This window comes from Chlorocebus sabaeus, chromosome 11, assembly GCF_047675955.1.
Source record: "Chlorocebus sabaeus isolate Y175 chromosome 11, mChlSab1.0.hap1, whole genome shotgun sequence".
Classification (NCBI taxonomy): domain Eukaryota; kingdom Metazoa; phylum Chordata; class Mammalia; order Primates; family Cercopithecidae; genus Chlorocebus; species Chlorocebus sabaeus.
Window position 1 is genome coordinate 117836912 of NC_132914.1, and position 27909 is coordinate 117864820.

The 27909-nt window shown below is 51.7% G+C and overlaps 1 protein-coding gene across 3 annotated transcripts; it reads left to right on the top strand.

The window, feature by feature from the left end:
- Nucleotides 1–27837, top strand: CABP1 (calcium binding protein 1). 3 transcript variants are annotated; one of them, XM_008004959.3, is made up of 7 exons: nt 7145–10047; nt 15733–15912; nt 19507–19537; nt 19825–19968; nt 20362–20471; nt 20703–20850; nt 27373–27837. In XM_008004959.3, the coding sequence occupies exons 1-7, from the start codon at nt 10003–10005 to the stop codon at nt 27396–27398; spliced, it is 684 nt and encodes a 227-aa protein (XP_008003150.1). In that variant the 5' UTR covers nt 7145–10002; the 3' UTR covers nt 27399–27837. The 3 variants fall into 3 exon arrangements, with proteins under 3 accessions (XP_008003148.3, XP_008003150.1, XP_008003151.1); XM_008004957.3 differs by lacking the exons at nt 7145–10047; nt 15733–15912 and adding an exon at nt 1–774; XM_008004960.3 differs by lacking the exon at nt 15733–15912 and having other exon boundaries at nt 7160–10047; nt 27373–27836.
- The last annotated feature ends 72 nt before the right edge of the window (nt 27838–27909 follow it).

Here is a 27909-nt window from a genome sequence, read left to right on the forward strand (position 1 = left end):
GGTACCTGGGCCGCCAGGGAGCCGGGGGTGGGCTCTCCGGGGACAGCCGGCAGCGCCCCCAGATCTGCACCGCCAGCCGCCGGGAGCTCCGGGCTCCGGGCATAGAGGCTGCGCTGTCACATGGGCGGCGGCGACGGGGCCGCATTTAAGCGGCCGGGGGACGGCGCCCGCCTCCAGCGCGTCCTCGGGCTTGGCTCCCGCCGGGCGCCCCGTTCTCTGCCCGCCGGGGGCCCCGCGCCACGCCGCACCGCGCCGCCCCCGCCGGGCCATGCGAGCGCGGGCCCCGCCGCGATGAGCTCGCACATCGCCAAAAGCGAGTCCAAGACGTCGCTGCTGAAGGCGGCGGCGGCGGCGGCGAGCGGGGGCAGCCGGGCTCCCCGCCACGGCCCTGCCCGGGACCCGGGGCTGCCCAGCCGCCGGCTAACTGGCTCCTGCCCGGGGACGCCGCAGTCGTCCGGGGACCCCAGTTCGCGGAGGCCCCTGTGCCGGCCGGCGCCGCGAGAGGAGGGCGCGCGGGGGAGCCAGCGTGGGCTCCCCCAGGCGCACTGCAGGCCCCGGGAGGCGCTGCCGGCCGCGGCGTCCCGACCTTCGCCGTCGTCGCCGCTGCCGCCGGCCCGCGGGCGGGATGGGGAGGAACGGGGACTGTCCCCGGCGCTTGGCTTCCGGGGCTCTCTGCGAGCCCCGGGCCGCGGGGACTCCGTTCCGGCCGCCGCGTCCGAGGCGGACCCGTTCCTCCACAGGCTGCGCCCCATGCTCAGCTCCGCCTTCGGCCAGGTAAGGGCCGCGCCTCCCGTCAGCGCTCCCGGTAAAGGCGCTCGGGACCCTGCCGGCCGCGGCTGCGCGTCCACAGCCTCCTCCTGCGGCCCGTGGCCCCCCTCCCCCGGGTCACGCCTCGGCTCACCCCGTCCTCCCCGGGCCGGCGCCCTTGCCGGCACTCCTCCTCCCCGTGCCTGGTTCAGCACCCCGTGCGCTGTCCACGCTCCGGGCCTCTTCGGGGCAAGGCCCTCCCCCATAACCTCCCTCATACCTGCCGGAACCCGCCAGTCCTGGAAGAGAGCGACCTCTATGACCCTCCTGGAGATTTGCGGGGGTCGAGGAGGGGCGCTCCGAGCAGGTGGCGCCAAACCCACTCCTCTGGCCTCTGGCCAATACCGCCGGGGAGCGACTCAGGAGAGCAAGCGGTTTGGAGTCTGGGGGTCAAGAGAGGAGACCTCAGAGAACACAGAATTACTTGAGGGCGAGGGACATTAGCCACTGCCTATCATGTCCCTGAAGGCCTGGGAAAAGTTAGGAGATTCAAAAATATGAGGAAAGAGAAGAGATATCTGGGTAGGCATGGAGGGACGTGCAGAGCTGTGGCTCAAACTGGAACTTTGGAGTGGTTTAAGAAGACTGTCACTCCAGGGATGCCATTGCAAGGGTCAGAAAGGCCACGAAGAGGTCATCAGTGGTTCCCACAACCTTTTCCTCAAGAGTCCCAGGCACCTGGGCACCTGCCCTTTAAAAACTGCTCCGTAGTCACAATCCAGGTCTACAGTTGGGGGCTGTGCTGCTGGGGAGACAGCTCAGTAGAAGGAAACCTCTGAACTCCTGAGCAAAAAAGCCAGGGTTTCCCTAGTTCGGAGTCTGTAATCAAGTCAAACTCATTGGCACAGCTTTGAGACAGTTCTGTGGCAGCCTCTGAGAGGTGTCATGCAGAGGTCTGATTAGAGCGTTTGCATGGTTTGTAGGGAAACAGGGGGGCCTGCGCCTTTCTGTGCTAAGATCTAAAATAAAGAAGCTGTTTCAAGCTCGTGGCTTGCCACGCCGGATCAGAATTCCAAGGAGGCCCTGTGTGTTTTGCTTCAGATCTGCACATTTCTTTTCAAAATACTACTCTGCAGTGGCTGATGCTGGTGGAGGTCTGACATGAAGGCAGCTGCACATGGATTTGGGTTGCGTGGGGCTGCTGTGGTGGGGCCATAGGGCAGCGGTGTGTGGCTTTGTTCCTGCAGGGAGCCCTCGTTAGCCGAGTTAGCTGGAAACAGTTCTCTGGAGTAGAGGTTTGGATGCAGAGCCGTGAGAGTTAGTGAGGTGATGTGTTAGGGGAGTTCACTGCAGTGGTTTGTGTTAATGAGGAGGTGTAGGCTGTCAGGGCACTAGTGGTCTTTGGACTGGGGCTGGGTTGCAGCAGGAATGCTGGTTTGTTGAATGGGTGATACCGATGCATTCATTTATCAATTACTTCTTGAGCATTTATTAAGGAAACCTTCAGGCGTTTCCTTAGTTCCTGTGGTTTGTTTGTTCAGGCATTTGCTAGACACCAGGAAGACAACAGTGAACCAGATAGCCAGGGCCCTGGCTGAGCCGAGCAGTGTGGAAGGGCAGGTCATTGGCTAGAATCACACACTTTCTGGTTACTCAGTTTGCTGCTGATCTGACTCAGCTCCTGAAAAAAAAAAAAAAAAAAAAAAAAAGAGTCCTTTCTTTCCTGTCTTGCAGAATGTGCCTACACGAGCCCTTTCTGAGCTCCGAGCATTGTAGTGACGTACTTTTGTTTTTCCTTCTAATTTTTCAGTCAATAAATGAATTATCCAGCCCAATGTTCTGAAATGTCACCAGGGTCACCTGAGTCAGGAGGAGCTGGAAGTTCCCATCAAATATTTACTACCTCCCTCTGGAAGCTCTTGCGTCTCAGAGCTGTGGGCTTTTACTTTAAAGCCCAGCACATTCAGTTTGGGCTTCCATTTGACACCTCCAAGTCACCTACGTGAGCCACAACAGCAAACCCAGGCTGGGACTTTTATGTCAAAGCCTCCAGTCTCCTGTGACAGAGAGGAATTAATCTTTTCTTCCCTTTTCTCTGCATTGAGATTTCGGTCCTTAGAGGTAGGGTCAGAACCAAGAGAAGGCAGATGGGGTTCTGAATACAGAAACTTTTAGTTAAGATCTGCTTAGGACAAAATACAGCCCTGGGGAAGTATAATTTTCATGTCTCCCCAAGTTTCATTTGTTTTTAACTTAACTGAATTGCTTAACCTCATTCAGTCTATTTCTTTTTTAAAAAATATTTTTTATAATAGAGACAGGGTCATACTATTTTGCCCAGGCAGTCTGGAACTCCTGGGCTCAGGTGATCCACCTGTCTCAGCCTCCCAAAGTGCTGGGATGACAGGCATGAGCCACCATGTCTGGCCGAGTCTACTTCTTTACCTGCAACGTAGGGATCATCAGGGTACCTAGGAGATTAAATGAGACATGGAGAGATAGAGAGAGCTTGGCTCAGGCCTGGCATGGAGCCCTGGCTAACTCTATCAGTGTTAGTTATTATTCTTGTTGTTGTTATTGTTGATTAACTACCAAGGCCTTCTTCCTTTTCATTTGTAATAACCTAACCTCAGAGAGCCAGGGTTCAGAGTGACACTGAAGGCATCAAGATGAATTCCTACCTTAAAGGAAACAGGGATGAAAACTCTCCCAGTGATCTCATAGAGCATCCTTATTGCATATGCATGGAGACAGTATGGTTTTGAGGCTAAGGCATGGAATGGTGGCTTGGGAGATAGCAGAGATGCAAGTTCTAATCCTGGCTCTGTCCCTTTCAATCTCTGTGACCTTGGGCATGTTATTTTCTCTCTCTGGTCTTGGTTTCTTCATCCAGGAATGAGATTGACAAAAACTGCTTTGCAGTTATTAGGAGGCTTACACAAGATTAAGGATATCAAATGCCTGACTCATAGTGGGTGCTGGATAAAGGGCAGCTTCCATTAATGTTATTGCTGTTATTAATAGGGTAATTGAATGAGGGCCTGTGTAAGGTACTTTGAAAGCTGATTCTGAGCCAGGTGAGGACGGCTATTAAGGGAAGGAGCTGAATGTCAAAGGATCTTCCCTACTCCCGCTTTGTGGCCGGCTAAGGACATGCCACCCAGCTGCCTAGAGAAGATGTGATGTCAGAAATTAGCTCGGCAGAGGCATGATGACATGGGGCTTTGGGTCTTGGAAGAGTATTTTAAGAAACAGGCTTTCTGCTCCTTACCCTGAGCTTGAGAAGAAACATGCCTTGTGGAGGAGGCAAATGTGGATAAGACCCACAGCTTTGTCCCATCTTTTCCATTTTTCCAGCTGTAGAAACATGTTTCCTAGTACAGATAAGCTATCCTTGTTCCCATACTGCTTTGCACATAGCAGGATCACAGTATTTAATGAATGAATGAATGAGAGAATGAATGGTATCACCAGCCTCTGGACTTCAGAGGCTTCCTTAGTTCCTGTGGTTTGTTTGTTTGTTTATTTTGAGTCACAGTCTCACTCTGTCACTCCAGGCTGGAGTGCAGTGGTGTGATCTTGGCTCACTGCAACCTCCATTTCCAAGATTAAAGTCATTCACGTGCTTCAACTTCTTGAATAGCTGGAATTACAGGTGCGTGCTACCACACCTGGCTAATTTTTGTATTTTTAATAGAGATGGGGTTTCACCATGTTGGCCAGGCTGGTCTTGAACTCCTGACCTCAAATGATCCACCCGCCTCAACCTCCCAAAGTGCTGGGATTAGAGGCGTGAGCGACCGTGCCTGGTCAGTTCCCGCGGTTTAAATGGGGAGAGATGTCGTGGTGGTTTTGTTCATGGGTTTAATTGCACCAAGCCTATGTTCCTGAGATAGGGCCGTGTCTATTCCTCACTCCTGCTCCAGTCACACGTCTCCTTCCTTCTCTCTGAGACTGCTTGGAGCCCCTATAGCCTTTCTCTGGGTCCTGGGGAGAGGCAAAGTGAAGGTCAGCTTGTGGTTAGCATCAGTCACAGGTGATAGGAGTGGCTTGGAGTCAGTTCAGTGAGAGTCCTCCAGGAGGTGGACCTTTGCCTCCAGCTGTTTTTGAGAGGCAACAATCGCACTTGAGGCCTCAGTCTAGAGCCCACTGAACAGTGGACAAAGTACCTTCTTATCTTCACAGCTACCTGTGAAGGTTAGCATCATCAACCCCCACCCCGCCGCCACCACCACAATTTTAGAAATGAGGAAGGGTTGGCCAGGCACGGTGGCTCACACCTGCAATCCCAACACTTTGGAAGGCCGAGGTGGGTGGATCACTTGAGGTCAGGAGTTTGAGACTAGCCTGGCCAACACAGTGAGACCCTTCTCTACTAAAAATACAAAAATTAGCTGGGTGTGGTGGCGGGCGCCTGTAACCCCAGCTACTTGGGAGGCTGAGGCATGAGAATTGCTTGAACCCAGGAGGTGGAGTTTGCAGTGAGCTGAGATTGTGCCTCTGCGCTCCAGCCTGGGTGACAGAGGAAGACTGTCTGGAAAAAAAAAAAAAAAGAAATGAGGAAGGCTGAAGAGAGAGGAAGTGACTTGTCCAAAGGCCATATAGTAAGTACATGGCAGGGCCAGGTGTAGTGGCTCACATCTGTAATTGTAGCACTTTGGGAGGCCAAGTCAGGAGGATCGCTTGAGCCCAAGAGCTTGAGGCTGCAGTGAACTACGATTGCACCACTGTACTCCAGCCACAGTGACAGAGCGAGACCCTGTCTCTTAAAATAAGTCAATAAGTAGGTGGCAGGACTGTGCTGAGAACTGTGGTCTGCTTGTCTCCAAAAATACCTGCCTGTTCTGTATGTGCCATGCTGCTTTGGTGGGAAGTCATATAAGTGTGTTCCCTGTTCCTCGGAAGCATCTGCAAAGCACCTCTCATGTTACAGCCCGGCTTTCCCTGAGTGTCTTGGTACTGGGCTGTCATCCAAGTTCAAATGCTGGTGATAGAACTGACCAGGGCCAAAGGCCAGCCTCCCTTCTAATCAGGAATAATCAGCAATGAGTTTATCCTTCTCATCCCTCTGATCCTATTATTCCATTCTAGCACTCAAAGTAGGGCTTCCGGAGGCCCAAGGGCTGCTGCCACAGTGGATAGAGATGGGAGGTGGGGGCATACAACATGCTTCACTCCTTATAGGAAGCCCCCACCATTCAGCCTTTTGTGTTTTTTGTTTTGTTTTGTTTTGTTTTTAAGAGACAAGGTCTTGCTCTGTCACCCAGGCTGGAGTGCAGGGTACAATCATAGCTCACTGCAGCCTCAAACTCCTGGGCTCAAGTGATCCTCCTGCCCCAGCTTCCTGAGTATCTATGACTAGGGGCACAGCCGCCATGCCTGGCTAATTTTAAAAATTTTAATAGAGATGGGGTCTTGCTATGTTGCCCAGGCTGGTCTTGAACTCCTGACCTCAAATGATCCTCCCACCTCAGCCTCTCGAAGTGCTGGGATTACAGGCATAAGCTGCCATACCCAGCTGTTCAGCCCTTTTAAAATTTCCTACTGAAGACTGAGCCATCTGTCCCTCCTGTCTACCTGCCCAGCTCAAGTTAGCTTAAGCAAGCTTTAAAGCACATCGAAATCCCTGCATTCCTTGCTATCCTCAAACCTCAAACTAGTATCAGCTCCTGCACCTGCCTCCAAAGCAGGATGCGATTTCTTCAAAGTGTGTGATTTTTTCACAGGGGCATGGTTTTGCCAGCTCCTGTCTCCTGTTTGCAAGGACAGAGGCAAATCCCCAGGTCGACAAGGGGTGCTATGCCCGAACTGGCCTGCAGGGGGCAGTAACCACCAGATTTCACTGAGTTGATGCCCTGCTGAACAAATGGATGCCACACTTGGTCCTTTAAGACCAATGCTGGGCAGGGGAAGAGGGTGCTTTCTAGATGCTTGGCACAGTGCCAAGCCCTTTGCATGTATTATCTCATTAGCTCCTCACAAGAGCCCTGTGGGAGGTGCTATTAGAATCCCTATTTTATAAATGAAGAAACTGAAGCCGAGAAAGATCAACATGTCCTCTAGGCCACAAGGTTACTAAGCAGCAGACAAGTTTTGTTTTGTTTTGTTTTTTTTAAATAGAGACAAGGTCTCACTATGTTGTCCAGGCTGGTCTCGAACTCCTGGGCTTAATGATCTTCCCGCCTTGGCCTCCAAGGATTACAGATGTGAGCCACCATGCCTGGCTGGAGTGCAATGACATGATCTTGGCTCACTGCAATCTCCACCTCCCGGGTTCAAGGGATTCTCCTGCCTCAGCCTCCTGAGTAACGGGGACTGCAGGCACCTGCCACCACGCCCAGCTAACTTTTTTTTTTTTTTTTTTTTTTTTTTAGTAGAGACGAGGTTTCACCATGTTGGGCAGGCTGGCCTCGAACTCCTGACTTCAGGTGATCCACCTGCCTATGCCTCCCAAAGTTCTGGGATTACAGGCGTGAGCCACCACGCCCCGCCCCAAGCTCTTAGCCTCTACATCAGTGCTTCCCAACACCGGCTGCAGGTTAGAATTACCTGGGAGTACTAAGCAACACCAATGTCCAGTGCCCATCAAAGACAGAATTAAGTCAGAATTTCTGGGGAAGCTCCCCAGTCATGCCAGTCTACAGCCAGCATTGAGAATCTCTGCTTTACACTGTGCTGTTTTGGCCTTTATATATATCCACCCATTCACACCTGGACCTTAACCTGAACGTCCCTCTGGGGTCCCTAGTAAGCACTATTGTTTCAAAGGAGCCTACATATGGTCTGTTCTCTAGATTTTGCCTGCAAGTCTTTCCTGATCCCCTAGACTCAGACAGATTCCCCTCATTCACATTCTCAGAGTTTTGGTGTTTTCCCTTCATAGCATTTATCTGAAATGTAATCAGATAACCGTGTCCCAGCTCTAATATCTCCTGCCCACCTGCTAGAACGTAAGCGTCCTGAAATCAGGAACTGTGTTTCTCTTATCCCCCCACAACGTTCCCAGAGCCAAGCACGGCACCTGACATTTCTCCATTGGACAAGTGATACTTCTTTCTTCCATGTAAATAATTACTGATCCAGTAGCTATTCGGTGTCTCACACTTTCCCATGTATGCTATACAAGCAAGCTAGGGAAGGCCCCATTTTCCAGTGGAGGAAACTGAAGTTCAGGAATGGGAGGCAGCCACCACCCAGTCAGAAGCTGGCAGTGCTGGGTGCCAGGGCTCCCGCCTGGAATCCCAGCACTTCGGGAGGCCGAGGCAGGTGGATCACCTGAGGTCAGGAGTTCAAGAGCAGACTGTCCAACGTGGCAAAACCCCGTCTCTACTATAAATACAAAAATTAGCCAGGCATGATGGTGTGTGTCTGTAATCCCAGCTACTCAGGAGGCTGAGCCAGAAGAATCGCTTGAACCCAGGAGACAGAGGTTGCAGTAAACCGATATTGCGGCACTGCACTCCAGCCTGGGCAACAGAGCAAGACACTGTCATTAAAAAAAAAAAAAAAAAGATAAGCTGGCAGAGCTAGACTCAATCCTAGGCCTCCCCGTCCTTCACATTCATCAGAGTCTGCTGACCCCTGCTTGAGTCTGCTTCCTTCATGCTCTTTCCAGGAGACACGCATCATCACCCTCTTTTCTGTTCTTTAGTCATCAGTACCCGCCCCCCAGTCTCCTCCTCCTCCATCTCCCCCTCCAGAGGTTTGGCCCAAACAAGGCCGCTGAGTAACTCCCCTGATTAAACCATTGCGTGGCTCTCAGCAGCAGCACTGGGGAGGTCAAGGAGTTATCCAGGGACCTCCTTCCCAGCTCCCTAGGAGTGAGCACCCTCTGGGCAGCGCCCCCACCCATCTTCCTAACAGGAGTTCTGAGCAGCCACCCCAAACGGGACAGAAGTTCCTGGGAAAGGAGATTCTCCCGGCTGAAAACTGAGCTAGCGTGCTAGAATTGGCTGCATCGGGGGCCTGGGAGGAGTTCGGCTTCCAGTCTATCTCTGGTGCCCCCTGCTGGAGAAAGCTGGGTGCAGGAAACAGGGATACTTGCACTCGGGGAATCTGGCTGGGGCTGTAGGTCTCAAACAGGACATCTGAGGAGTGAGATGAATTCATATCAAAACCGACCCTGGAGGGAGAGGAAGAGCCAGTCACCTAAAAACTCCAGCTGTGGGACCTCGAAGAGCGCTTCGTAAAGGGCTGCTTCTCTGCTCGGCACCCCAAGGAAGCTGGGGAGAGGTCTCTGCTCTGGATGAGGCAGGGGGCGAGAAGGAGGAGGTTCAGAGACCTTTTGTTCATGCCCTCTTTGCCTGCGCTGCCTCCGTCATGCTCCCCTCGGGGCCATCTCCTGGTTTCCTTTGGGTCGGAGATATTGCACACAGAGCAGAAGGATCTGATCTGACTGTTGGCTCATCTGCACTGCCGGCCCCCGAGCCTCGTCCCATTTCAGTGACAAGGCAAGTGTGAAAAATGGAGCATGATGGAGACGTCACTAGACCTCCCAGGCTCCGGACTGGAGCTGCAGCTCTCAATGCAGCTGGAATTGCCAGGGGCAGTGAGTGCTTGTCCAGCTTACTGCTCTTTGGAAGGGGCATACATCTCCCTGAGTGCTTGTGTGTGCATGCATGTGTGTGTGTGTGTTTGTGCGCGCATGTGTGTGTGTGCATGCACGTGTGTGTGTGTGCGCGCATACAAGGCTGGGAGCTGTGCGGCAGGCACCCTGGCTTCGGGGACCCAAACTAGCCAGCTTCCCTTTCTGGGCCTGCTGGCCTAATTCCCAGCCGCAGCTGCCATTCTGGGCCCCCCTCCCTGAGGCCATCTCCCTGCAGATTTGGCAGCGGGGAAAGGAGGGGCCGAGAGAAGAGGAGAGAACCAGAGAGAGGACTGAGTGCTAATCTGATGTAGATGATCCGGCATCCTTCTCCAGCTTGGCTGCCCTCTGCCATCAGCTCTCCAGGTGATTTTCCCTGTGCCCTGCACTCTCCCCTTCTGCTTTCATCTCCTTAAGAAAGTGCCCAGAGAGTTAAACCCACACACAAACACACACAATCCACCCAAAAAAAAAAAAAAAATCAGAGAGCAGGAGCAGGCAGACGAGTAAGAGAGCACGCGCGCAAGAGAGGGCTCACATCCGTCCTGGAGGAAGAACGGCACAGACGGAGGGAGGCTGGGGTTGGCAGAGACTGGGACAGAAGTCCCTCAGCCCCCCAGGAGCCTCCTTCATGGACCCGGAGATCCCAAGAGGGGCTGCCTCAACTTAGGATGGGCAACTGTGTCAAGTCTCCACTGAGAAATCTCTCAAGGAAGGTATGTTTCTGGAGTTTCCAAGATCTGGGGCTGGGGATTGGGGGTATCTTACCATCTGTCCCAGAGGCTGGGGACAGAAAGGGTGGCTGGAGCTTGCTACCCTTCCCAGGGGTTCTGTCCAGGGCTGCCTCCCTGCTCCTACCCCGGACACCCTCCTGCTACCGTTTTCTGTGTCCAGGCTTTGGGCATGGGGGTGAAGGTGAAACTGTGTTTGGGAATTTGCACAAGGCTTGGGAAAGAAACTGTGTAACTTTGGGGTTTCTGGGGTGTAAAATGAAAAGGGTGGAACCTTAAGATGTCAGTGAACTTGACTGGCACCTTAGTCATTCAAGGGACTGGCCAAGTTCCTTAAAACTGGCGGAATCTGAAGACCCTTCCCAGCAGCAAGGCCAGGGACTCGTTCATATCCTTTGAGGGTCTGTGAGCCTCTCTGATGACCTCTAAGCCTTCAGAATTGTGGATTTTGAAGTAGATCTCATTGCTACTGAAAGGAACCAAACAGAGTATATCCCCTTCTGCCCCAGTGATTCTTGAGTTAAGTCAGAGTATCTCAAACAGGACCCGAGTGGTTTTAGGGCCCAGGAGTTTTTCCATTAAGAAGTAGGCTGCCTGGGCGATGTGTTGAGCAGGGGTTGTATATAAGTCACTTTCTGTAGTGGCTTTATCGCTCATACACTTGGAATTTTTTTTTTTTTTCAAAAATTCCTTTTAGAAAGAAAATGATCATCTCTAAAGCATCTTTCATGCAAGGCTGGGTTTGCACCTATAGGGTTTTGGGTTAGGTGGGCTCTGCCTATTTTTCTAGCCCTCTGTAGCCAGGCCATAGAAGAGACTCAGATATTATTTAAAGAAAGAGGGAATGATGGGGTGGTTTTCTTCTAATTCTTCCATTTTCCAGAAAAGGAACTTCATTGACATTCAGAGGGAGGGGTTAAGTGACTTACCTGTGGCCTCGGGTGAGCTATTGGCGTCTCTATCCCCAACCCCATCCTATCTCGGTCAGTTTAACAGCCTCTCAATTTAGGACATTTTGGGCTTTTCTGCTTGTCGTCTTCCTCATTTGGCTAAGCTGCTCACATCAAATTCCTTCTAATCTTTGCTGCTCCTTGGATCCTTCCAAGGGCTTGTTGTTTCTTCCGTGCACACCTCCCCCATAATCTGATATCTTCTTAGGGGAGTCTTCTGCGTCGGAAGTGGCCTCCGCGCTGTTCCAGAGAAGCAGAAAGTGATCTGAATTAGCCGTTGTAATAGTTCCATCCAGAGCCTGAGGAAGTGAACTTAAGAACAAGAATCATCCTTCTGTCCCCTGCATCCTCCCTTACACAACAACGTGCTTAAGAGTCAGACTACACAGGCCTCCTCTTTCTGGCCATGTGACCTTAGACAAATTACTTAACCTCTCTGTTCCTTGATTCCCTTGTCCATCCATCAGTTGGGCATACTAATATCCACCTCTTCAGGTGATTCTGAAAATGAAATAAAGTTCTGTGCACAGTGGCTGGCCTATAATAGTCAATAAATGTTAGTATTCTTGTCATCATAATCATAATTGTTCCACTCTGGGTTTTAGAGAAGACGGATGGAGGATAAAAAGGAAATAGGAGAGATTTTCAGTCCATAGAGTAAAAGAGAAAAAAAAACTTACTGCATTCAATTTCATGTTTCTATCATATTCTTAATAATTGCTTTTTTTTTTCTTTTTCTTTTTTTTTTTTTTTGAGATGGAGTCTTGCTCTGTAGCCCGGACTGGAGTGCAGTGGCCGGATCTCAGCTCACTGCAAGCTCCGCCTCCCGGGTTTACGCCATTCTCCTGCCTCAGCCTCCGGAGTAGCTGGGACTACAGGCGCCCGCCACCTCGCCTGGCTAGTTTTTTGTATTTTTAGTAGAGAAGGGGTTTCACCGTGTTAGCCAGGATGGTCTCGATCTCCTGACCTCGTGATCCACCCGTCTCGGCCTCCCAAAGTGCTGGGATTACAGGCTTGAGCCACCGCGCCCGGCCTTGCTTTTTTTTTTCTAAATATCTACAACATACCTAATGCCTGTTATCTCATTTTCTCTTTTCCACTACATAGTCATTTTGGTTATTTTATAGAGAAAGAAGCTGGACTCAGAGACAGAGCCTTCCTAAGGTTACACAGTCAATAGGAAGCAGAGCTGGGATTTAAACCCTAGTCTGTATAAAATCAGAGCTGGCATTTTATTTTTCTGTTTTCCTCTGTGAGAGGCTGCCTCTCTCTTTCCCCTGCTGTCAGAAATGTTAGTCATAGATTTTTGGATCTGACCTTAGAAGTCATCTAGTCCAAATTCCCGCTCAGTGCATCAGTCCCCTCCCCGCTCACCAGGCTCTCCCTCATTCAGCTTCTCCTTGAAGACCTTCATTCAGCAAGAGGGAGCTTTGACGTGCATACTCTTGGCCAGCTTGTGTTATTAGAAAGCTGTGAGGTCATGAGGCACGCTTGCCCCTCCTGTTGCTATGCCACGCTTAGGAGACGTCAACTTGGTGCCAGGAGAAATTGTCTGTCCATGGGCCGCTGCCCACTTGGCTTCCTGAGCAGTATTTGGGGAACTGGAAATGGTGAGAGGCAGCCTGCACCAGGCTCAGAGCTGGGCAGGACCAGACTGTCAGGTGCCATCATTGGCCAGAGATGAATTGCAGCCTCTGGGGCAACTTGGTGCCAGGCAGTATTATGATCAAGAGATGCAGTGGAAATTCCCCAGCCACCACTGCTCCATTCTTCATGGGAGCAAATTCCTCTCCATCCTTCTCATTTCTTCCTGATTGGCAGATGCTCCCCCACTTCCTTTGCAGCCAGAAGTAAATGCCTTCTGGCACCCAATATCTCTTAAATTACATCGCTACCACCACCATCATCATCGCCATCATTGCCATCACTATGGCAACTCTATTTATTCACCTCCTCTTGCCATGCCCTAGCCACCACGCGGAGCACTTGATGTGTATAACTCATTTACTTGTCGCAGGAATCCTGTGACTAGTCATGATCGTCTCCCACGGTATGGAGAAGGAAACTGGAGCACAGAGAGGTGAAATGACCTGCCCAAGGTCACACAGCAAGCAAGTGGCAGAGCCAGAATTTGTCCCTAAGACTGTTTGAGCCCAAAGCCAGCAGACTAAACTGCCTTTTAAGGTTTTGTTTTGTTTTGTTTTGTTTGTTTTGAGATGGAGTCTCGTTCTGTCACCCAAGCTGGAGTGCAGTGGTGCATCTCGGTTCACTGAAATCTCCGCCTCCTGGGTTCAGTGATTCTCCTGCCTCAGCCTCCCAAGTAGCTGGGATTATAGGCGCCCGCCACCACACCCAGCTAATTTTTGTATTTTTAGTAGAGATGGGGTTTCACCATGTTGGCAGGCTGGTCTTGAACTTCTAACCTCAGGTGATCCACCTGCCTCGGCCTCCCAAAGTGTTGGGATGACAGGTGTGAGCCGCCGTGCCCGGCCTGCCTCTCGGAGTTCTGTGCCACCTGCTGCCTCCCCACCTTCCTGGGTGATGCCATCTCTGAGCCAAGTGCAGAAGATTCAGCCAGAAACAAAAACGCTGACTCTCTGCAGACACCTCCTGAGACTGGTTCCTGGGTTCGGCCAGTCACTGTCATCTCAGGCAGGCTTTGATCCACTATCCCGGACGGGAAGGTCTCTTGTTCTGCCTCGCTCTAGTCTTGTCTCGCTCTAGTCTAGGTCCCAGAAGTCTGAGTGAGTGAAGCCGAGGCTCTGAATCACAACTGTTTGGGATATCAAACCGGGGGGGGGGGGGTGGGGGCGGCCCTTGGATTGTCTGACATCCTTTAAGTTCTGGGATCACCTAAAATGGACATTTATGGCACTCATCGAACTTGGCCCTGGGACTGAGTTCCTTCACCTCCAGCCTGAGAAGCTGCTTCCCCTTTGAGGAACCAGAATACTGCACCATCCTCTCTAGGCCTGGAAGGGGCTTAGGAAGATGGAAGGGAGTCTCCCCCACAGGGCTTTGGGGAGAGGAAGTAGAAGAGGACATGGTGGGCAGGGGCTTGTTTTGCGTCTCAGCCTGGAAGGACAGGCTGCCCCTAGGTTTTGGGATGTTCTCCTAGGCAGGGCCTTCTTTGCCTTGGAGGAATCTGGCTGCAAGTAGAACGCAGTAGGATGGAAGGATAGGGTGCGCAGACCTGCAGTTCTCAGACAAAGACAGCCCTCAGGATTTCAGCTCCTGTCGCTCCTTGGGAAGGTCCTACTCTAGCCAAATCCCCCCACATTGAAGGAAGGTATGCAGGCTCCAGGCTGAAGGCAGAGTGCAGGAGCTGGATTCTGGAGAGGCACTGGGCATCCCGGGAGGTCGGGGAGAACTGAATGTTGTGTCCGGATGCTGCTGTTGTCCTAAGGGGAAGGTCTGTGGGCAGTGCTGACTTTTTATAGCTGCATGGGAACCTTCAGGGCGGAGGACCGGCTGGTCAGGGCCTGGGAGCACAGCTATATTAGGTAAGCAGAGAAGGCCCCTGCCTTAGCCTCTAGAGGTCCGGCACTCTGGGCCAGGCAGGGAGCCAGGGAAGGCGGGAGGGAGGAAAAGAACTGGTGGATGGCAGAGAATATCTAGTCTTGAAATCACAAACTGGGTGGAATCCTACCTACAGCTGTGCCTTATGTGGCCCACCCGGTGCTTTAAATCAGATCTGGTTACACTGGGCTGGAGTTAAATAGTGCTACCTCTTCAGAGGGGGCACCATCTCAGGCTAGGTGCAGTGGCTGATGCCTGTAATCCCAGCACTTTGGGAGGCTGAAGCAGGAGGATCACCTGAGGTCAGGAGTTTGAGACCAGCCTGGCCAACATGGTGAAACCCCATCTCTACTGAAAATACAAAAAAAAATTAGCCAGTATGGTGGCGGGTGCCTGTAAACCTAGCTACTCGGGAGGCTGAGGCAGGAGAATCACTTGAATCTGGGAGTCAAAGGTTGCAGTGAGCCGAGATCACACCACTGCACTCCAGCCTGGGTGACAGAGTGCACTAGCCACCAAAAAAAAAAAAAAAAAAAAAAAAAAAAAAAAAAAAAAGGAGGGGGCACCGTCTCCACTTTGCCCCAGTCCTCCCCCTCACACCCTGCCTGCTTCATTTATGTCAGCAATGGCACCTGCGTGTGCAAGCTCCGGTCTGGCAGACCAGCCGAGCCTGGTCTCCATGCTGCCAGCTCCGATTGCCCTCACAGCCTTCCAGCGGGGATCTGGCTGGGGTAGGGCAAGTCCGTTTGGGAGCTGGGAGGAATGACTTAGCCCTGGAGATTGATTGAACTGGGATGTTGGGAGCATTTTGGAAAAGGATGTTGCTTCACTAGGCTCTGAGTGAACACTTGCCATTGATTAGAATAGAAGCCCCCCGCTGCTCCTGTCTCTTCATGCACATGGGTGTGTGAGTCTGTGCATATGTGTGTGCCTGTGTGTGTGTGTGTGTTTGTGCACGTGTGCATGTGCCACACAGAGGGCATCACATTCAGCTCTCGCCGGAACCACCATTTCCGTCAAGGATTGGAGACTCCGTCTGTCGGACCGATTTGATGCCTGTGCACGCTCAGGGCTCTCTGAACCCCACTCCTTGACTCTCAGGGTCCCTTCTTGCGGAAAGCCCCTCCCGGGACCAGGAGCCAGGCTGGGCAGGGAGGTGACAACCTGCCTCTCTTTTGCATTTGCTTGGTGTTGGCTGAAGATGTGCCAGGAGGAACAGACCAGCTACATGGTGGTACAGACGAGCGAGGAGGGGCTGGCGGCCGACACCGAGCTCCCAGGACCGCTCCTGATGCTGGCCCAGAACTGCGCAGTCATGCACAACCTGCTGGGCCCTGCCTGCATTTTCCTGCGCAAGGGCTTCGCTGAGAACAGGCAGCCTGTACGTAAGTTGGCCCAGTGGAGCCCGCTGAACTCGGCTTCACAGGGCGTGAGGAGGTGCTGGGAAGAAGAAGGAGTCTATACAGAGCTCACACCCCCAACTTGTGAATCTGATCCCCAAAGTTTTCCACTCATGGCTACAAAGTGCTGGTGAGTCCATATCCACCAGCAGAATAATAATAATACAAATAATATCAGATACATTGTTATGAGCACTTACTAGGTGAGCCCTGTGCCTAGTGTGTGGGCGGACTGACTGCCTCATTTAAGCCTCAGAGCAACTCTAAGAGGTAGGTGCTTTTATCGTCCCCATTTTACAGATGAGAAAACTGACTTGGGCTGGGCACAGTGGCTCACACCTGTAATCCCAGCACTTTGGGAGGCCTAGGTGGGTGGATCATTTGAGGTCAGGAGTTTGAGACCAGCCTGGCCAACATAGTGAAAGCCCAGCTCTACTAAAATACAAAAATTAGCTGGGCATGGTGGTTCATGCCTGTAATCCCAACTACTTGGGAGGCTGAGGCAGGAGAATCGCTTGAACCCAGGAGGCAGAGGTTGCAGTGAGCCAAGATCGCACCACTGTACTCCAGCCTGGGCAGCACAGTGAGACTCCATCAAAAAACAAAAGAAAGAAAGAGAAAGAAAACCGACTTGCAGAGGTCACATCCTCAAGGTAACAGCTTGGTGGTGGTAGAGGTAGGGTTCACACTTGGATAGTCTGACTCAAGAACCTCTTGTGCTCCTAATGACAACTCTGTATATGTGGCACTATCCGGTAGAACTTTCTACAATGATGGAAATATTCTAAATTCCGTGCTGTCTGATACAGTAGCCACTAGCCACATGTGGCTATTGACCACTTGAAATGTGGCTAGTGCAACTAAGGAACTGAATTATGGATTTTATGTTATTCTTACTCAAATTTACATAGCCACATGTGGCTAGCGGCTACTGAACTGGCCAGCTTTCTACAAGTAGCTAAATAGTTCAAAGAGAGGAGAGGACTAATGAGGATGTTATAGAGGTAAATATTTGTAGGTTGCATTTATTGAATGCCACATGCTAAACATTTTAATAGCTTGTCTCACTGAATGCACACTAAGGCCCTGTGAGGTGGGAAATGGTATTAACCCATTTTACAGATGAGGAGACTGTGGCTCAAACAACAGAGTGACCTGCCTGAGGAAGCAGATCTGAGCTTCATACTCAGGTCTGTCTTCCTCTAGGGCCCAAGTGCATCTCCCCAACCACATGAACTGGGGAGAAAGGCATGTTCCTGCACCGCACTCCCACCTGACCCTGAGTTGCTGCACGTGATCTTCCTGGCACATTAGTGGGCATCCCTGGCTCTACTCCAGGGCAGAGAACACACATCACTACTGCTGTGCCCGGGGAGTGTGATCCGAGGACCAGCCGTCAGTACTCAGCAGACCAGCTCTGGTGGCGGGCACACCCTGTGAAGGGGCACCCAGCTTTGCTGCCCCCTGGGCTCTGGGTGTACAGGAGGAACGGAAGGGGCTGTGATGGAGTCAGCAATGCCTGTTCCTCCTGAGTCCTGCAGAACTGGGCCCTGGAGAAGTGGGAGGCTGCTTAAAGCCTGATGCGTGGGGTCCTCGGGGGTGTGCTCTGCACGCATGTGTACACACGCGCTTACTCGCTCGCTTTCACTGACTGCTGGGATGACCCATTGCACAAAACATCCTTTTTGGTCACCCAAGAACATCTAGGAACATATGGGTTTGTGTTGGAATGACTGCGACCTACCCTTGAGCCAGGCACCATGACCAGCTTTTTGTTTGTTTGTTTTTGAGACAGAGTCTGACTCTCTTGCCCAGGCTGAAGTTCAGTGGTACAATCTTGGCTTACTGCAATCTCTGCCTCCCAGGCTCAAGTGATTCTCCTGCCTCAGCCTCCCGAGTAGCTGGGACAACAGGCATACACCACCATGCTTGGCTAACTAAAACAGGTGTTTTTTTTTTTTTGTAGAGATGAGGTCTCACTATATCGCCCAGGCTGGTCTCGAACTCCTGGTTTCAAGTGATCCTCTTGCCTTGGCCTCGCAAAGTGCTAGGATTACAGGCGTGGGCCACCGTGCCTGGCCCATGGCGAACTTTATAGGCGAACGTCCCTGCAGTCATCTCGGGGACACGCCTCCCTTCGGGTGACTCCTACCCCCGGCCTGGGGGAGCTGGGAGCTTGCAGTCTGCTCTCTCCAAGCTCACACACACTCTCAACGCTGTCCTGCCACACAGAGCCACCTCTGAGCTCTTGGTCCTATGCACCTGGTTGTTCCATGAGATGTGACTCAGCAGCCCTTCCCTTTCTAGATGATCTGCAGATTTTCTGGTGTTGTCTTTTGTCCTGGGGCCAGTTTGGAGTGACTGTCTCCACCCACCCTGGCCCCGTTGGCTGGAACGGCCTGCATGCACAGTGGAGGTGCCACACGCTCACTATGGCATGCCCGCGTGTCTGTGTTCACGAGAGGTATGCCCACAGCTGTGCGAGCTTCTTCAGGATGGGCACACCTGCCTGGTGTTCTCCCTGCCCAAAGGCAGAGAGCTGCAACACGGGAGAGGCTGGACGCTGAAGGCCACTTTTAGAGTGTACTAACCAGGTCCAGCTGGGCACCTGCACCCATTTTATGCCCGTCTGTCTCCCTCCTGGGCAGGCCTGGGACAACCGGTGGGGCAGGCCTGGGACAACCGGCACCTCACCAACCTGACCTTCCTCCAGGCCTGCTCCTCGGAGATGTCTCTGCCATCTGTTCTGACGCCTGGATTCGGGGTTGCCTTGATTGCCCAGGAGACCTGGGCACTACTTGAGGTTGGAGACATGTGCTTTGTGGACCCTGGCTGCAGCCAGAAGCACTGGTGGCCCCTGGGGTCCTATATGGTGTCCTGTGACAGGGCAACATATAGGGATGGGGCTCAAATTGGAGAAGGTGGGGCAGTGCCTGGGAAGCAGACACAGTCCCATTCTGCTGCCACGCCTCCTCCTGACTCCTCCCTGTCCTCCCACCCCCACTTCAGGATGGCCCTGCCTTCTCTTCCCTCCGGCGCCTCATCTGTTGTCTTGCAGCCTCTGTCGCCCTGCTCTTCCTGGTTCATTGGGTGGTGCTCTCTTCTCCCTGTTGTGGCCTCCCTGGACCCTGTTTTATTTGCAGGTTTTTGCCACCAGACCAACTCTGTTCCCTGACTCATTCTTTTTTTTTTTTTTTTTTTTTTGAGACAGGGTCTCACTCTGTTGCCCAGGGTGACAGAGAGCCATGGTACCATCATAGCTCACTACAGCCTCAAACTCCTGCTCATCCATTCTTGTATCTGGAACAAGGGGCTGGAGGCGCAGAGGTTCTGTGCCCAGGCTGGTGGGGCTGGTGGCTCCTTGGGAATCTCTTGTTAGCGGCCCAGGAGCTTCCATGTCTAAGTGAGATGTGGGGCTTTCTTTTCCCCTCAAGGATCCCATCCAGGCACACTTCTGCTGCATCCTCATCACCTCCTACCCAGTGCCTGCTGCCACTTGGATGGCCCCCAGGTTAGATATTTTGTGACTTCCAGGTCCCTTGTTGCGGCTAATAGGACATGTTCTTTTGTTTCAGGATAGATCGCTGCGACCAGAGGAAATCGAAGGTAAAACTTGGCCCCTTGGGGGAAAGGACTGCCTAACCCTCCATGAAGGTGTGGGAAGGGAGGTTGATGGGAAGAGAGGCCCCTGGGAATGGGGCCTGGTGCAACACGGGCGATCTTCTGTGAAACCAGCTGCTGAAGGTGTGCACAGAAGGCAAGAGAAATACCCCAGCATCCTGGGAAGCTCCTGGGCCCCTGTTGCCACGCTGGTGGGCCTTTGGGCTGCCTTTGCCCACAGAGGATCTTCAGGTCCTACCCCCAACGACATTCACCTTTGCTCACTTCCCCAGAGCTCCGAGAGGCCTTCAGAGAATTCGATAAGGACAAGGATGGCTACATCAACTGCCGGGACCTGGGCAACTGCATGCGCACCATGGGTTACATGCCCACTGAGATGGAGCTCATCGAACTGTCCCAGCAGATCAACATGAACCGTGAGTCCCTCTACCAGGCACCTGTGTCCCTTCCGGTCCTCACCCTTGCTGTCCTCTGCAGTCAGACAGGACTGGCTTCAAATTCTGCATCCACCTCTTTCCAGCTCTGTGATCTGGGGCCAACGACTTACCCTCTCTGAGCCTCAGTTTCCTCACCTGTAAAATGAGGGCCGAATTGGAGGAGTGGAGCCCAGAAAGTAGATTAGGGAATATCTGTAAAACAGCCCAATAACTAGCTCACAGGAAGAACTGAACAGAGGGCTCCTGTTATTATTAAGTTTTTCTCTGTCTGATGAGCAGTTCAAGGAGGGGTTGCCCATTCTGTCAGTTGTCTACTTGGAGACAGGGAATGGGTATTATTGGGGATGACCTAGCCCTTTCCTCTTTTTCCAGTGGGTGGCCATGTAGATTTTGATGACTTCGTGGAGCTAATGGGGCCTAAACTCCTGGCAGAGACAGCAGATATGATTGGTGTAAAGGAACTGCGAGATGCTTTCCGAGAGGTAACGGGCAGAGGCAGGCAGGCATGGGGGCAGCTATTGGAATCCTATCTGCAGGATAAATACTTCAAAAGAAGCCCAAGCCCCAAGTCCCAGATCAGGGGAGGGAGCTTGGGCAGAAAAAGGTCTCTGGTAAAGGGGGGAAATGACACTGGAGAAGGAGCTCAACTTTGGGACCTGATGCCGCCAATCACCATGTTGGGGAGACCTCTCCTTCCTTCCTGCCTTCTCTAGTTTGACACCAATGGTGATGGGGAAATAAGCACCAGTGAGCTGCGAGAGGCTATGAGGAAGCTCCTGGGCCATCAGGTGGGACACCGAGACATAGAGGAAATTATCCGAGATGTGGACCTCAATGGGGATGGACGAGTGGACTTTGAAGGTAGGTGGGGCTTGAAAGTGGGAGAGAAGCAAGCCAGCAGTGGCCATCCGTGGAGCCCTCCAATTGTGTATCCATAATGTAACCTATCAATCCACCCTAACTTTCCAACCCCCGCCCTTTCATCCTCCTCTCCCTCCACCCACGCCCCCTCTAATCCACCTCCCATTCCTTCCCCGTGCATCTCTTCATGCATCTATCCATCCATCCATCTATCCATCCTCTACCTTTCCATTAATCTGTCCATTTATCCATCCATCCATCGACATATCTATCCATCTGTCCATCATCCATCCATCCATTTATCTACCCATCTATCCATCTATCCATCCTCTACCTATCCATCCATCTGTCCATTTATCCATCCATCCATCCATCTACCTATCTATCTGTCCATCATCCATCCATCCATCCATCCATCTATCCATCCATCCATCTATCCATCCATCCATCTATCCATCCTCTACCTTTCCATTAATCTGTCCATTTATCCATCCATCCATCTACATATCTATCCATCTGTCCATCATCCATCCATCCATCCATTCATCCATCCATCCATCTATCCATCCATCCATCCATCCATCCATCCATCCATTTGTCTACATATCTATCCATCTGTCCATCCATCCATCCATCCATCCATCCACCTATCCATCCATCTGTCCATCCATTCATCTACCTATTCATCTATCTGTCCATCTTTCCATATCTGTCTCTCTGTCTCTCCATCTTTTCTTTTCTTTTTTTTTTTTTTTAAGACAGAGTCTTGCTCTGTCACCAGGCTGGAGTGCAGTGGCACCATCTTGGCTCACTGCAACCTCTGCCTCCCGGGTTCAAATGATTCTCCTGCTTCAGCCTCCCAAGTAGCTGGGACTACAGGTGCACGCCGCCATGCCTGGCTAATTGTTTTTAAATTTTTTTTTGTATATTAGTAGAGGTGGGGTTTCACTATGTTGCCCAAGCTGGTCTCGAACTCCTGAGCTCAGGCAATTCACTCACCTCGGCCTCCCAAAGTGCTAGGATTATAGGCATGAGCCACCGTGCCCAGCCCTATCTCTCCATCTTTTCATCCGTTTATCTCCTTATCTGTCCAGATGACTATTTATCCATTCCTCCATCTCTAAACAATCATTCCTATAGCCATTTATCCATGCATTTATCTGTCCATTCATGCATCTATTAATTCTTCTCTACATTCATCCATGAATCTATCCACGTATTCATCTACTCATATCGATCTCTCTATGCATTCGTACTTCTATACTTCCATTCACACATTCACGTCTCTTTGTCTGCATATACTTCTACCCATACTTGCATTGATCTATGTATCTATCTGTTCTGTCATTTCCTCATCTATATCCAGCTACTCATCCATTCACCCATCCCTGTGTCCATCTGTACCCATCCTTCTCTGTCCATTTATCTGTCTACCCACTCATGCATCCATCCACAGTAGGTGTTTTCTCTCCTTTTTTTTTTTTTTTTTTTTGAGACAGAGTCTCGCTCTGTGGCCCAGGCTGGAGTGCAGTGACCGGATCTCAGCTCACTGCAAGCTCCGACTCCCAGGTTCACGCCATTCTCCTCCCTCAGCCTCCCGAGTAGCTGGGACTACAGGCGCCCGCCACCACGCCCGGCTAATATTTTGTATTTTTTAGTAGAGACGGGGTTTCACCGTGTTAGCCAGGATGGTCTTGATCTCCTGACCTCGTGATCCGCCCATCTCGGCTTCCCAAAGTGCTGGGATTACAGGCTTGAGCCACCGCGCCCGGCCCACAGTAGGTGTTTTCTGAACATTATGTTCCTCAACTTGACACTCAGGCTCCCTAAGATCTGATCACAGCTCACCTCCCCAGCTGCAACTCACAGTCCTTCATTCACACTCCACCAAAATACCTGTGACCAGTGAACCTGCTAGGGTCTCTCTTGAATACTCTGATTTTTTTTGCCAGGAGGGCCTTTTTTTTGTTTTTTGTTTTTTTTTTTTCCAGACAGAGTCTCACTCTGTTGCCCAGGCTGGAATGCGGTGGCAGGATCTTGGCTCACTGCAAACTGCATCTCCTGGATTCAAGCGATTCTCCTGCCTCAGCCGCCCAAGTGACTGGGATTACAGGCTCCCACCACCATGCCCGGCTAATTTTTGTATTTGTAGTTGAGACGGGGTGTCACCGTGTTGACCAGGCTAGTCTTGAACTCCTGACCTCAAGTGATCCACCCGCCTCAGCCTCCCAAAGTGCTGGGATTACAGGCATGAGCCACTGCACCTGGCCTCCAGGAGGGCTTTTATCCTGTTCTTTACCTGGGCTAAGTTCTGTTAGCCCAAGGGACATTCTTCATGACCCGACAGTGGGACTCCTTCCTCTAGCAACTTCCCTGGTTCCTCAAACTGAACTTCCTCTTTTCCGGGTTTTCACAGCACTTCAGACTCACCTGTTCTTCACACTGACCCCTAACTGCTGGTTAGAGTTGTCTTCCCAATTGACTCTGAACTTTGAAAGAAGAACCCTATTTTTAAAATATCTGCATTTCCTGCGTAACACAGCTAGTGTTCAGTAAAAGGTTATTTATTTATTTATTATTTTAAGACAGGTCTTGCTCTGTCACCCAGGCTGGAGTGCAGTGGCGTAATTGCGGCTCACTGCAATCTCTGCCTCCCGGGTTCAAGTGATTTTGTGCCTCAGCCTCCCGAGTAGCTGGGACTATAGGTGCCCACCACCATGCTCGGCTAATTTTTTGTATTTTTAGTAGAGACAGGGTTTCACCATGTTGGCCAGACTGGTCTCGAACTCCTGGCCTCAAGTGATCCACCTGCCTTGGCCTCCCAAAGTGCTGGGATTATAGGCATGAGACACAGCACCCAGCCTCAAAGGCTTTCTTTTTAAAGAATCAATAATAATCATAATAGTTATCATTTACTGTACACTTATGTGCAGTCATTGTACTAAGTAGCTTTACACATACTATTACATTTAATTATCACAGTGACCCTATGGGGTGCATTATTATAACCTCGTGTTACAGATGAGGAAACTGAGGCTCAGAGAAGTAATAGAACTAGCTCAAGATTGCCCGCCTATTAAGAGGCAGAGCTGGGGCACAGCCCCAGGCCTGAAATCACAGCAGAATGCAGTCTTGTGCATGATACCATGCGAGGCACTAGGGGATACAGGGAAAGGGTAAAATGTTGACTCTGTGCACCAGGAACTTGCATGCTGGGCAGAAAGACAAGAGAAGCATGTGCCAGAGATTGTGAGTGTCCAGAACACAAAGGATGGGAGGTTTTCTCTCAGGAGCAGTCAGCCTTCAAGGCCGGGGAGAGTGGATAGTTGGATAGAAGGCTTTATTGTCACCAGATCCGAAAATCTCAGGTCTCCCTGTATCCAGGTAGTGCCCACCACAGATGATAGCCTTGCTCTTGAAAGCCTGGCATCCCCCATTCATCCTATGAAAATGCATTGTAAATCTGCTGTGTGCTAAGATCTGGTCTCTGCCTCGAGGAACCCAAGCCCAGCAAGAAAACCAGAGAAAACAATAGCATAATCCATGTGTGCTGGGGGAAACACAGGGGGCTGCGATAGAGGGGGCACCTGTGCCAGGCTGCAGAGAGGGATTAGGGAAGACTTCCTGGAGGAGGTTATAAACAATCAGAGCCCCCCAAAATGAGAAGAGCCATCAGGTGAGAGGGAAGGGCAGGTATTTACCCAAATGAGTTGAAAACCTATGTCCACACAAGTCTGTACGTAGATGCTTATAGCAGCTTTATTCATAATTGTCCAAACTTGGAAACAACCAAAATGTCCTTTCAGTAAGTGACGGATAAATAAACTGTGGTACATCCAGACAATGGGATATTGCTCAGTGCTAAAAAGAGATGAGCTAGGCCGGGTGCGGTGGCTCATGCCTGGAATCCCAGCACTATGGGAGGCCGAGGTGGGCAGATCACTTGATGCCAGGAGTTTGAGACCAGCCTGACCAACATGGTGAACCCCTGTCTCTATTAAAAATACAAAAAAATTAGCTGGGTGTGGTGGCATGCACCTGTAATCCCAGCTACTTGGGAGGCTGAGACACAGAATCACTTGAACCCGGGAGGCAGAGGTTATAGTGAGCTGAGATGGCACCACTGCACTCCAGCCTGGGTGACAGAGCAAGGCTCTGTCTCAAAAAAAAAAAAAAAAAAAAAAAGAGAGAGAGAGAGATGAGCTATCTAGCCATGAAAAGACGTGGTGAAGAGGGGACACACATGCATATTACTAAGTGAAAAGCCAATCTGAAAACACTGCATACTATGTGATTTCGTCTATATGACGTTCTGGAAAAGGCAAAACTATGGAGTCAGTAAAAAGATCAGTGGTTGCAAGGGGTTGGAGAGAGGGAGGGATGAATAGGCAGAGCAGAGAGGATTTTTAGGGCAGTGAAACTATTCTGTATGAGGCCAGGTACAGTGGCTCATGCCTGTAATCCTAGCATTTTGGGAGGCCGAGGCAGGAGGATCACTTGAGGTAAGGAGTTTGAGACCAGCTTGGGCAACATGGCAAAACCCTGTCTCTACTAAATACACAAAAACAAAATTAGCCAAGCGTGGTGGCGTATGCCTGTAGTCCCAGCTACCTGGAGAGTTGAGGCGGGAGGATTCCTTGAGCCTGGGAGGTCGAGGCTATAGTGAGCCAAGATTGTGCCACTGTACTCCAGCCTGGGTGACAAAGTGAGACCCTGTCTCAAAAATAAATAAAAAGAAAAAGAAACAATTCTGTAAGATACAACAGCAGAGGATGCATGTCATTATACGTTTGTCCGAACTCATAGAATGTGCATCGCCAGCAGTGAACCCTGATGTAAACTGTGGTCTCTGGGTGATAGCAATGTGTCGGTGTAGGTCGCTCAGTTATAACAAATGCACCCTCTGTGTGGAATGTGGTTGGGGTGGGAGGCTATGCATATGTGGCAACAGGGGTTGCAGAAAAAAATCTCCATACTTTCTACTCCATTTGGCTGTAAACCTAAAATTGCCCTTAAAAAGAGAGGCAGGCGCGGTGGCTCACGCCTGTAATCCCAGCACTTTGGGAGGCCGAGGCGGGCGGATCACAAGGTCAGGAGATCGAGACCATCCTGGCTAACACGGTGAAACCCCGTCTCTACTAAAAATACAAAAAATCAGCCGGGCATGGTGGTGGGCGCCTGTAGTCCCAGCTACTCGGCAGGCTGAAGCAGGAGAATGGTGTGAACCCAGAAGGCGGAGCTTGCAGTGAGCCGAGATCACGCCACTGCACTCCAGCCTGGGCAACAGAGCAAGACTCTGTCTCAAAAAAAAAAAAAGAGAGAGAGAGAGAGAGAAGGGGCTGGGCACGGTGGCCACACCTGTCATCCCAGCACTTTGGGAGGCCAAGGCAGGAGGATTTCTAGAGCCCTGGAGTTGGACGTTACAGTGAGCTATAATCATGCCACTGCGCTCCAGCCTGGGCGACAGGCGAGACTCTGTCTCTACATTAAAAAAAAAAAAAAAACGAAGAAGAAGAAGAAGAGAAGAAGAAGGGAGGGGGTACAAGTTGGGCTTTCAGAAAAGCTGAGAGGAGACCAGCCTGGCCAACGTGGTGAAACCCTGTCTCTACTAAAAGTACAAAAATTAGCCCAATGTGATAGTGCACAGCTGTAGTCCCAGCTACTCCGGAGGCTGAGGCAGGAGCATCGCTTGAACCCAGGAGGTGGAGGCTTCAGTGAGCTGAGATTGCATCACTGCACTCCAGCCTGGGTGACAGAGTGAGACTCCATCTCAAAAAAAAAAAAAAGGCCGGGCGCGGTGGCTCAAGCCTGTAATCCCAGCACTTTGGGAGGCCGAGACGGGCGGATCACGAGGTCAGGAGATCGAGACCATCCTGGCTAACACGGTGAAACCCCGTCTCTACTAAAAAATACAAAAAAACTAGCCGGGCGAGGTGGCGGGCGCCTGTAGTCCCAGCTACTCGGGAGGCTGAGGCAGGAGAATGGCGTAAACCCGGGAGGCGGAGCTTGCAGTGAGCAGAGATCCGGCCACCGCACTCTAGCCTGGGTGACAGAGCAAGACTCCGTCTCAAAAAAAAAAAAAAAAAAAAAAAAAAAAAAAAAATGCTGAGAGGTGAGAGAGAGAGAGAGAGAGAGAGAGAGAGAGAGAGAGAGAGAGAGAGAGAGAGCAAGCCAGCTGCATTGAGGGGCCGAAAAGATCTTCGTAGTTGGAGCACATAGGTTGGGAGTTAGCCCGAGAGATATGGCTGGAGATGTCAGCTAGGGCCAGATCAGGGAGGGCCATGCGGTTGTGTCAGAAAATTGGAGATTTTCCAGTGGAGAGCCGTGGGACGTTTACGCAGGGGTCAGATCCGCAGATTCGAACACTCTAGCTGGCTGCTGTGTGGATGGATTGGAGGGGGCGGAATGGATGGGGGACCAGCACAGAGTTGGGGCAGTGGCAATGGGGAGGGGTCTGAAGGCAGCACCCTGGGGAGGCCTTTGGCTGCTGCTTGCTCCCCAGCTGCTCCTCTACCCTTCTAGAGTTTGTCCGGATGATGTCCCGCTGAGGCCGCGGGGGCCCCTCCAGGACTGCCAAGCTCCCAATGGCGGGGCGAAGAGGAGCCAGAGCTTGCCTCACCCGCCGTAGCCGCCGAGAGCCCAGGATGTATTGGCGGATGGGGCCTGCCTGCACCCCGGGGAGGCGCCCACCCCGGACCCCCACCCCTCCGCACTGTGAAAGACTCACTCCTGCAACTGGAAAGCGGGGGCGCCCGCCGACGAGGAGGCCACCGTGCCAAGCCGGCAGAGGTCATGCCAGGCGCCAAGGGCCATGTGCCCAGCTGCTGCTGGCTGGGTGGGCCAGGGAGCCCGCCAGCAGATCCCACACAGCATGTCCGCCCCAGGGCAAAGCCTCCCACCTTCGCTCTGCGCCCCTCCCAGCTCGCCTCAGCCCTGTTATCTCAGAACCAATAAAAATATTTCCAAGAGCAAGAGGGCCGTGATGGTCTTTCCTCCTTGGGCCTGGTTAGATGACCCTCACGTTTCCTAAGCACCAACTGCATACCCCGAACCAGCTGT

Coding starts and splice junctions, on each gene's coding strand:
- CABP1 (XM_008004957.3), top strand. CDS start 121: ATGGGCGGCGGCGACGGGGCCGCATTTAAGCGGCCGGGGGACGGCGCC. Junction 19,969..20,361: donor CCAGCAGATCAACATGAACC/GTGAGTCCCTCT, acceptor CTCTTTTTCCAG/TGGGTGGCCATGTAGATTTT. Junction 20,851..27,372: donor TGGACGAGTGGACTTTGAAG/GTAGGTGGGGCT, acceptor CTACCCTTCTAG/AGTTTGTCCGGATGATGTCC.